This window comes from Symphodus melops (assembly GCF_947650265.1).
Source record: "Symphodus melops genome assembly, chromosome: 1".
Taxonomy (NCBI): Eukaryota; Metazoa; Chordata; class Actinopteri; order Labriformes; family Labridae; genus Symphodus; species Symphodus melops.
The window spans coordinates 54,554,156-54,564,373 of record NC_136691.1 but is presented as its reverse complement, the minus strand read 5'-3'; the positions used below and the strand labels follow the sequence as shown (position 1 = coordinate 54,564,373).

At 42.9% G+C, this 10,218-nt stretch overlaps 2 protein-coding genes and 1 long non-coding RNA gene across 5 annotated transcripts in view; 1 reads left to right on the top strand and 2 right to left on the bottom strand.

Moving 5' to 3' along the window:
- The window catches only part of LOC306840968, a 240,569-nt gene that overhangs the window by 229,799 nt on the left and 552 nt on the right, over positions 1-10,218 (bottom strand). Inside the window, exon 2 of the long non-coding RNA XR_013781413.1 lies at positions 9,919-9,944. This is a non-coding gene — a long non-coding RNA (uncharacterized lncRNA). The remainder of the gene's footprint in view (positions 1-9,918; positions 9,945-10,218) is intronic.
- ccdc117 (coiled-coil domain containing 117) lies at positions 91-4,221 on the bottom strand. 2 transcript variants are annotated; one of them, XM_079370406.1, is made up of 6 exons: positions 3,870-4,221; positions 3,397-3,566; positions 2,978-3,025; positions 2,629-2,889; positions 1,869-2,015; positions 91-1,225 (listed from the first exon to the last, which is right to left on the bottom strand). In XM_079370406.1, exons 2-6 carry the CDS (start codon positions 3,540-3,542, stop codon positions 985-987), a joined length of 843 nt encoding a protein of 280 aa, XP_079226532.1. In that variant the 5' UTR covers positions 3,543-3,566; positions 3,870-4,221; the 3' UTR covers positions 91-984. The 2 variants fall into 2 exon arrangements, with proteins under 2 accessions (XP_079226532.1, XP_079226531.1); XM_079370405.1 differs by having other exon boundaries at positions 3,677-4,220.
- On the top strand, positions 4,765-9,771 carry tcn2 (transcobalamin II). 2 transcript variants are annotated; one of them, XM_079370296.1, is made up of 10 exons: positions 4,765-4,994; positions 5,225-5,295; positions 5,696-5,885; positions 5,998-6,167; positions 6,582-6,734; positions 7,698-7,870; positions 7,967-8,141; positions 8,626-8,806; positions 9,063-9,181; positions 9,413-9,771. In XM_079370296.1, exons 2-10 carry the CDS (start codon positions 5,238-5,240, stop codon positions 9,472-9,474), a joined length of 1,281 nt encoding a protein of 426 aa, XP_079226422.1. In that variant the 5' UTR covers positions 4,765-4,994; positions 5,225-5,237; the 3' UTR covers positions 9,475-9,771. The 2 variants fall into 2 exon arrangements, with proteins under 2 accessions (XP_079226422.1, XP_079226423.1); XM_079370297.1 differs by having other exon boundaries at positions 4,766-4,994; positions 5,228-5,295.

The following is a 10,218-nucleotide window of genomic DNA, read 5'->3' as shown; positions in this document are numbered from 1 at the left end:
AGACTTTTTGCAACTTGTTTTTTTGGGCGACCCACCAGTTGAAAAGCATCGATCTAAAGTGCTGAGCTCATAAATAAAAACCATCCTCAGTCAAGGCAATTGATTGTCTTTAATCGACCTTAAAAAGAGACAGTTAATCATTGTTTGTGTCAAATAAAAAAAAAATATCACTGAATACAACTCGTCTGGATGTTTTCTTCCACTAATGTACAGTTATGTGTTTAATCTGTGGCTCTTCCTTATGCACTGAATGTAATTATTATAACGACAACAAAACGATTACTCTAAACTCAAACCTCCAGAGACAATAAGAGTTTATATTTATATATATAAAAACATAATAATAATAATACTCTATGGCTGGTTCCCATTCTGGCGATGTAAATATGAAAATACAATCAAATCGCACACGCGCTCAAAAAAACAGAAGGTGCTTTTCCGTGACTTCTTGGCAAACTCCTCGAGGCTCGCGCGGTCGACGTCATCGCCACGCGCCGCGGGAAGATTTTCTGACGCAACAAGCAGGAAGTCAGGTTTTAAAAACACCGAGAGGCTCCGACGCTGAACATACAAACTGTACAGAATTCATTTCTCTCTCCTCTGATGTTTAAACACACGATATTTACAACACGTCAGTCTGTTCGTCGGCCAGGCTTTTAAAAAAACTATGTACAAACTCAGGCATTAGCCAGGGCGGCGCTTCATGCTAACGTTACGTGAAGCTGTTTTAAATAAGGCGCTCTCGCTACGGGTCACCTCGGGAGATTTTAAGTGTATAAAACTGGCGATTTAAAATCATCTTGCGTATAGTTGCATGAATTCAACTCACAACACCAAACTGCGAAGCGAAATACAAACCGTGAAAACAGCTCTCAACGTTCATGTGAAGCCAAACTGATCAAACTTCAAGTTTCTTCTTCCAGTCTTTTTTTTTTTCCTTTTCGGGCGAGATTCAAGTCGTTGTGCACTTTTTTTTTTTTTTTTTCACATTTCCATGTCCTCCTCTCCCGACTGGACCGCAGGAAAGCTGTAGACGGCGGCGTGCGTGTCTGCTGCAGGCGGGCTGGACGCCGAGCAGTGAGGGGTGGGGGACGGACACGGCGTCGGTAGAGGCGTGGCGTTCGCTGTCTGCTGTTTACGCGGCTTTGGCAAGGAGACTTTTCGCTTTCGAGAAAAGGGATCGTCGAGCGGCCGCCACAACACCAACTCCATGCAGGAATGGCTCCTGGAAAAAAAAAAAAAAAAAAAAAAAAAAAGAGTGTGAGGAAAACATGAGAAATAGATGTTAGAAGTGACAGCTGCTAAATCAGGGAGAAGACATTTTCTGCTCTTCGGCGAAAGCCGGAGGTCTGATTTCGCGACCTTGCACGACCTCCAGCAGACCCCTTTCATGACTTCAATCCTAAACATCCGACATGTTTGATAATCAATCCCGTCGTCCTGTTGTCCTCTGAGCAGCTCTCGGACGTTTCGACGTTAATCTTTTAACGACTCACATTACAAGACGGTCTGAGCAGGTTATCAGGAGCCTCGATTCAGGAACGACCCCGCGACCTTCGGGAACGGGAAATCGGTCTAACCTTCAGGCTCTTAATGGATGTGCAAACATTCACACACACACTGACGAAGTTCAGACTTTTTAAAACGCCAACTAGACCAGCGAGATGTCTGGTAACTTGTTTTTACGAGTGGTCGCCCTGATAGGTGACATAATGCTGCTTAAAAATCCTTGTTTTTCATTGGTTACAGTCATTTACATATTCAGGAAGAGAAAAAGGACACAAACTCAAAATACTGCCAACAGCTTAGTTTGAGGACTGTGGGGCTGTTTGTGGAGGACAGAGCAGGACAGATCAAAGAGAACCTACACAGACTGGGCGACCGTGTGCGGCAGGATGTCGCTGATGCCACGCTGCAGGCCTTCCTTCAGACTGTCGGAGAGGACCAGCATCGGCCTCCTGGGGGCCGGCTCCACATCCAGGTCTTCGTCCTCATCGTCGTCCTCCAGAGTTATTCTACGACACATCAAGATCACAGCATTTCACAATGTCCACACATGACCCCGGCTCGACCCGAAACACACACGGTATCAGCACCTCTGAACATTCGGAGGCTCACGAGGGGGATTATTGAGCGACGTGATTTTTGTATCGTCTTCATGTTTAAGGGAAAAAGCTGCCGGCTCTCTCAGATCCTCAGAGGACTCTTTCATTCTCTCTCCGCACGTTTCGAGTTTGGATGAACTAGTTCCCGATCATCCAACGTGGAAAATTTGCAAAGAAATAATTTAAAATGTGAACATGAATTATGTTGTCCATTTAAATATTCTCGTCTTTGCGTTTGTTAAACTTTGACCTCGACTCTTTCTGAATCCATGCGTTCGATAGCCCCTCCCCATCCTACCGGCACCTTGTGCATTTATTTTTTTAATTGGATCGAATCGAGAGTAGGTACTGCAGCGACTTCCTGCACAACGCAGGATGTCCTACAGCTGGTAAGGTTTGCATTTCTATTCTTCCTGCAGTTTTTTAACCTTTCAATCAGATTTCAGTGGATGGAGGATTTTGGTCGAGCGCTCTCTGATCCAAACTGGATTTTTCCATCTTGCACAGCTTAAACGTCGTGTACCTGTCTTCTATCTCCCGAAGTTTCCTCTGAGCGGCCTCGACCTCCATGCAGGAATTCTCCGTCTCAGGTCGGGCCAGCGCAGAGTCGGACTGCGGCGACGTCGGGGGCTGAGACAGAGTTCCTTTCAGAGGTTCTGTGCACGGCTGTGGGAGAGCCGGGCCGGGTGCTGCGGGCCAGTCGAGCTGATTGCCGGTGAGCGAGTTCTCTGAAATGTCCGATTCTGCCTCGAACATTAAACGCCTCCTCTTCGCACTGCATCCCCTGGGTGAACAATAAACATCCATCACGTGATTCACACTACATGCATATAAAATGTAGGATTCTCTCTCTTCTTTTTTCTCTCACTTACTCATCATCACTTCTCCTCCGGTGCTTCCTGAGGCATCTGGTCTCCCAGCTACAGAAAGAGGGGAAACAGACATCCAGCTTTTCAGACAAGGTTAAAAATTAACCGTGAAGTTTTTGCATCTTCGTGCACGATTTATCTGAATAACTTGCACGTGTTGTCTCTGTGGTGTTAAAACAAGTATTAGATGAGAACGAGATTTCGTTGCATGTTCTCGTTGTAGGGCAGAAAATTAAAAAAAAGCAGCATCAAGTATTTACATAAATAATGTATTTACTAAATAAGGTGCAGATATGAATAGATGTTGAAACAAAAGCTATGTGTGAAACTAATACAGATAAATATATTGCACATACTAGTAACGTGTCGTAACGTGTCTGTTTCCATGACAACCCCACTTCTACCCACCCCCAGCTGCGCACCTGTTGGACCGCGGTGCTCTCTGCAGGAGGCCCGACGTGCTCGGAGGTCCCAGGTCGAACTCGGGCAGGCTCGTTGGGCCTGAGAATGAATACATGGCCGGCAGAAAGCCCAGCTCGGCGGCGCTTGAGGGAGCAGAGTGATGCATGTTTTTGGTCCAGTGAATGAATGGCTTTATGAGGGAGGGAAGGAAGGATCACCACGACTACATGTACATGTACACACACTGACACCGATCAGTGAGCTGGTAAAAAAAAAAGTGATGCTCGCAACCTTCCTTACATGACGTGAGGAGAAGTTGTTGATATGTTCATGCAACGAGGAGGGCAGCTGCAAGCGAGCGAGCTAGCTAGCTACAAAACCATTGTTGTGTTATTATGGGGAAAAAACACACACAAACATCTTTATCCTTGTGCTGAATAAAAACTTTGCGTAAGTTGACCTGTAACACACAAGCTTTAAATTACAGACCGACCTGTGCAGCTGCCCTGCCCCCTTCGTGCTGTTGTTGTTATTATTATTGTTGCTCGCTGTTCACTCGTAAATATCCCCTCCGATGAGTTACACTTTCAGCATTAGCGCTAACTTCACGAAACTACACTTTAAAGCATTAACAGTCTCTAAAATAAGAAGTGTTCCCCTGCGGAGTGGACTGCTTTAAATGAAGGATGGGCTCAGCTTAAGTTAGCCAGCTATTCTCCAAAAAAAAAGTCAGGAGCTCCAGGAAAAGTCGCGAGCGTTCGAGAACGTATGTTTGCATGCGGTGCATTGTGGGAAATGGAGTTGATAATTGACCAACGGTTCGTTAAAAAAAGCCTTCTGTAGAGGCGATAAGCTCGGCGAAATGTTGAAATATATATATATAATAAATGTTCGTGATATTTTTGGTGTGTTAACAGGATGGGCTTACGGTCAACACAAGCTGAAGACACAACATTTTACAAATATGTGTAGTTCTGTTTAGGTTCGAGCAACTAACGGCTAAGAGCCATTCAAGAGCTAGCAAAAAAACAATGGAAAAGTTAAATTGCAGTTAATGAAGTTCATTCAAGCACCCTCTAAAGTCGATGCCACTCAATCTTGGCTCTTGAATTACAGTGTTGCTGAATTTGGAAAAGATAAATGCAAGACAAACGTTTCTGTGACTTAACATATTGCGTACCGATTGTTGCTTGTATGTTCATATGCAGGCTGTAAATTGTTTTATTAGGTGTTAACTTTTAGTTGCAGTTCACATTGAGTAATACGTGTGGCTTATAGGAGATAAAGCACAACATGTAATCTATGCTGACAATTTAAAAATCTGCAACACATCCTCCGTTAAAAGCAATATGCTGGAAATTCAGAGCATCTAAAGAGCAAGTGAATGCGTCTCATGACACCAAAGAGTACAAGTAGCAGACAAGATGAATTCCTCCAACTTCCTGTTATGTCTCCGTTCAACAGCTGATGTTTAAAGGGACCGTTTTGCTTTTTCATCGTTTTGTTATCGCACCAAAAAAAAAGTCATGTGACAGAGAAACACAAGAAGCTGTTGTCTGTGGCTGCGACCTCCTCACTCAGCTCTGTTTCTTCACAGTGAAGTCAACTCTCTGAAAAAGTAAGTCCGTTTTTAACAGCAAACTTTACAAACTTACCAGCATACTTACAACTGCTGATAGCTTTCAAAACGTTAACAACGATTATAGGCTGTCTGTTTTCATCTATATGGTCAACTAGAGTCACATTTATGACATTTTTATAAATATGTTTCATTTGAGACATTTTGCTTTGTTAAAAAAGCTTTGATACCAACTGGGGCGATTTATTTCCTCTGTTTGTGTTGCCCAGCAGGTCATCCAGCATGCTGTCTTTTATCATAATCACAGGCCTGTTGGCTTTTACCAGTGCTAAACCATGTGGTAAGTATATTTTGAATAAGCTACTTACAAATATCCCCCATCACTACAAACCTGATCTGACTAAATCTGTTAGATCTGGTTTGGACTTTCACAGATTTTGCAATTCATGAATTTCTGAAGCCTTCATATTGACAGAAGTTGTGTAATATCAGATATTGGCACATCTTTGGTTTTCATCAATGAGGGTGAAACATATAAGAGAGCCATAACGACATGTGTCTCCTCAGTCTTTGGTTTCCTGTTTTTCGTGACTGCTGAAGCTGCAGTTGTGGTTTTGCAACGCTTCTAAAGTTCACGTGGATGTCAGCAAGAGGACGCTAATGCAACACTTTTTTTTTTTTTTTTATGGATGTGCTTAAATAATCAGTTATGTATGTGTTTTTAAATGATTTTAAATCAGATACTGAAGGATCCAACAATGAGCTGCTCCTGACGCTCAGTAAGAATCTGCTTCGGTCTCTGGAGGGACAGGAGGGACTCCCTAATCCCAGTGTGCACCTGGCTTTACGGCTTTCCAACTCCCACAACCTGGCCAAAGAGAACGAGCACCTGAACAAGCTGAAAACTCATCTGCACAATGACCTTCAAAAGTACAGCTCCTCTGACTCAAACCTACGGCCCCCTTTTTATGAGAAATGAACACATTTGATTTTTCACACCGTGTTCTCACTTCACCCTGAATGTCTTGTGTCTTTATCTCAGCTCTCTCTCGAACAGCCGGCCAGTGACGGGCCTCTTGGCGCTGTACGCTCTGGCTTTGAAGGCGTCTTGCTACGACCTCAACACGATCACCTTCACCGTCGGCGAGGAGAGCGAGAAGCTGCTGACTCACCTGAAGAAGCAGATGGAGTTAGAGAAAGAGCACATCGCCTGTAAGTTGTTTTTTTTTGTCCTTTTGGAGGACGGGAGGCGTCGTAAAAAATGTTCACCGTCCTTTTCAGACCTGCGAGTCACGATGAATCCTGAAGTTTAATGTGGCTGAAATCTAAATCCAGGTGTATTGTTTTGGGCGGTTGGATGAACAAATGAAATCAATATGTGATAGTTTTAGATGTTAAAGTGTTTATGTGACCTGCAAAGGCTCGGTTAGTTTTCTTTTATAACAGCTGTCCTCTTTTAGAAACCTGAAACGTGACTGTATCACTACATTTAAGCCCAAAGGAGATTTGAGAAAATCTTTTTTTTGACTGTTTCTATCCAAGCAAGAAATCGATATTGACGTCGGAGAGAATCAAGTTTTAAAGTCGAGTCTTCACAGAATCTGTCCTCCTCTCATCTTTACGCAGTCAGCCACCGCCCTTTGACCAACTATTACCAGTACTCTCTGGGCGTGCTCGCTCTCTGTGCAGCCGGCGTCAGGGTCAACAACCATGTCAGCAACAAACTCATCAAGGCGGCGGCACATGAGCACTTCAGACACGGAGACTCTGAGAGCACCGGTGAGTGAACTCTGACCCCCGCTTTGCACGATGACCGCCACACCGTCCCTGATCCTTTAAAGTGTGACGAATTTCTCCTTTAAAAACTTCAGCTGAATATTATGTATGGTGTAATAACATTAAATGTGCAGTATTAATCAAGGGGCGAAACATTTTCATATGAAATATTATTCATGGACAATTTTTTTTTTTATGTGCAAAAAAAAAAAAAATCTATATTGACTTTTCTGCTGATATTTAATATCCTGATATTGTCCAACTCTTAATTTCTGATACAGATATATTCAGGCTTTCACACCAAAACATAACATATACTGGTGGATTAACCCTTTATGCCTGATTTTATTGTGATGCCCCGCATGGCCTTCCACATATACTCACTGAGAACAACAAGTTAGGTAATGAAAAAAAATTAAACACATTTATTTTATTTTCAGAGTTTTTAGAGAGAATCAAACAACACCACAGACAATATCAAAACAAGGAAGATGCATATCTTCAGTCCAGAGTAGTAAACAAACTCTCTCCTCTTTTATTATATAATAATAAGGTGTGATAAGGTGTGATATTATCGAAAGGATACGACACTGACGACTGTCCTTAATGTGCTTCATAAAAACATTTTTTAAATGTATATTTGTGTAGAAACCATGTCGTCTCATTCAGCGGTCAGTAAACTCTTTGAGTGTGAGCTGGTGCATGTTAAGGTGCAGGGAGGCGTGTGATTGGTTCGTCAGATTGGTGCCTCGTGGCAGACACGGGTCGAACTTTGATACAGATGAAGGATTTTGTTCCTGTTTCAGAGCACGTGAGTTATTAATTTCTGTCGGGACCTAAAGACACATTTCAACCAAAATGTGAAAAAGTGTTTCTGGAGGAACTTTAACGCGTCTCTTTGTCAGGATGTTTTTGATTTCCCGTGTGCAGCTCCTCGTTGCTGAAATGGGCCTTCTCTCTCTGTAGATACCTACGCCATGGCGGGGATGGCTCTCCAGTGCGTGAAGGATTCTGGTTCCCATGTGATAAGCGCCGCTGAGCTCGACTCGTCTCTCCTTACGATCAAGCAGAAGCTGTTGGCGGCTCGTCGGCCGGACGGCCACATCGGCAACGAGTTCAGCACCGGCCTCGCAATTCAAGTTCAGATCTTTTTTTTTTTTTTTTTTTTTTGCTCCTCTTGTTTCGTTTTGTGTCATCAAACCGGACTTGCTAATAACGTATTTCATGTGTTCCAGGCTTTATTGGCGATGGGCGGCCAAGTGTCGGAGTGTGCTCCCTCCATGGAGGCCATGAGGACGGACGCCAGAGGCAACAAATACCAGAACCCCATGGCCGTGTCTCAGATCCTGCCCGCTCTGCACCACACGTCCTACCTGAGTGTGAAGAGCAAGCAGTGCCTGGATGAGGACGGTTGGTGGAGCGTTTTTTTTTTATGATAAGATCAACCTTTATTGATCCCACTACAGAGACATTTACAAGCTCAAAAAACCCCAAAATAAACCTTAAAAGAAGAAGAAGATGAATGTCCAGAGTTTCAATTAAAGATCCAAGTCTAAGTTGCAAACATACATGTATTGCCAAAAACGTCCTTTTAAAGGGGGTGCTTGTGGCCTAGTGGTTAGCTCCCTGACCCATCGAACAGAGTCTGTAGTCCTTGAGGATGGAGGCCTGGGTTCAAATCCAGCCTCCCAAGAAATCCTTTGCCAGTGAATGTGTCCCCCACCTGGAGTCCGGACAGACTCCAGGTTCATCAACTATTTATTTGTCGTGTATTCTGATTTCATAGTTTGTCCCCTCTGTTGACAAAGAGGACGCCGAGTTTAAGACCCGTACTGCAGCCAGCCAGCCAGCAGGGGGAGCTCTAATTCTCTCTTCTATAATCTCCTCCCTGCAGACACTCTGCTGCTGGAACCTTTAGATCCCGTGGTGGTTTTACCGAGTGGGACCAAAGTGACGGTGGAGGTGGAGGTGGTGGCGTCCAGCGGGGCGGCGGCCCTTTACTCCGTGGACGTGCCGAAGGGGGGGTCACTGTTGGAGGCCCTCGAGCTGCTCGTGCTGAAAAACGTTGGCTTCACGTGAGTTCATACTTGTTTGTTGACTTTATTTTATTTTTTTGTTTAATCTTCATCCGACCACGAAGGTCTCTTTGTTTTTTTTTTGTCCAAAACAGGAAGCAGTGTCTGACAATGAGCCGCTATACACACCAACATTAAACAACAAACATGACAGGGGGCAGATTTTCCGGCCTTTCTTGAAACAGAAAAGTTGGATCTGATTCTAAAATAAAATTTAAATTTTTTTTTTTTTTAAAGGTCTGTTGCTGTTTTGCAGGTTTGAGAAAGAGAGCAGCCTGTGGGGACCGTTCTTGAGCGCTGTGAACGGAGAGCAGGCGAGACAGAGCGACCGCCGATACTGGAACCTCTCGTCTGATGGCACAGCTCTCACTCAGGGTGAGGACACACACACACACACACACACACACACACACACACACACGTAGCGTGGGCGTGCGTACACTGACTCTAGTCTCAGGATTTAAAGGTCTCTACTCTCTCGTACCGGAAGCAGAAAATAATACTGGAGATATCAGAAAGCCACCACATTGTTATTGTTGTGTATTTTATCTGTCGCTTTAATTTTTTACCCGTTTAAAAAAAATAAAATGTTGGTTTCTCCCTCAGGTGTGAGCGATTACAAGATCGAGGCGCCTCAAAAGATCACCATCAGAAACACGACCTACTGAAGACGCAGCCGTCTGATGATCAGTCTTTGTTTTGATCTTGTGATTTTTACTTCAATAGTTGTTTTTATTTTTGTTCTCAGTTTTGAATGAATGTCTGTGTGGCCTCTTGAGGGTTTAACATTTCAAGACGGAGCAAGGCTTCAATAAAGTCCGATTCAGAACAAGCTGATCAGAACCTGTCGTCGTTTCATCTGTGATCGTGGACTTTAAAGTGAAGATGTTTGATTGATTGTGACGCACGGCGTAATTGCACTTTTTAAAAACAAATAAATACGGGGAATGTTTTTTTTAAACAAAGTGTTTTGTTTTTGTTTGCCGACATTAGATGAGCACTTAATCATATTAGCATCCTTAAGACGCCTGTCGGAGGATGATAGATAGATGGATAGATAGATAGATACTTTATTGATCCCGAGGGAAATTCAAGGATGAGAGGTCATAAACATCTAAGTCCAGTTGAATTAGGTAAACTTAGAGTTTATTGTTAAATAAAAGAGAGAAAAAAAGCTTAATTATATATATATATATATATATATATATATATATATATATATATATATATATATATAATAGTATGAGTTTTTAGTTTATCTTGCATTTTCTGTTTTAACCTGCACAATCATAGATCAAGAATGCAGGTGACACCGTAAATACTTTTTTTTGTTATTTAAATGTTTTAAAATGAATTAAGGAAGATGATTTTTTTATTTTTTTATTAATTTTAATTTAAATTTGTCTTGTACT

What these genes read in the sequence shown, in the direction of transcription:
- ccdc117 (XM_079370406.1), bottom strand. Translation starts at nt 3,542, where the DNA reads ATGCATCACTCTGCTCCCTCAAGCGCCGCCGAGCTGGGCTTTCTGCCG. An exon ending in AGAGCACCGCGGTCCAACAG is followed by an intron (nt 3,026 to 3,396) that starts GTGCGCAGCTGG and finishes CTCTTTCTGTAG; the next exon opens with CTGGGAGACCAGATGCCTCA. An exon ending in CTTCGGGAGATAGAAGACAG is followed by an intron (nt 2,016 to 2,628) that starts GTACACGACGTT and finishes GATGTGTCGTAG; the next exon opens with AATAACTCTGGAGGACGACG.
- tcn2 (XM_079370296.1), top strand. Translation starts at nt 5,238, where the DNA reads ATGCTGTCTTTTATCATAATCACAGGCCTGTTGGCTTTTACCAGTGCT. An exon ending in CTGCACAATGACCTTCAAAA is followed by an intron (nt 5,886 to 5,997) that starts GTACAGCTCCTC and finishes TCTTTATCTCAG; the next exon opens with CTCTCTCTCGAACAGCCGGC. An exon ending in GCACCGGCCTCGCAATTCAA is followed by an intron (nt 7,871 to 7,966) that starts GTTCAGATCTTT and finishes CATGTGTTCCAG; the next exon opens with GCTTTATTGGCGATGGGCGG.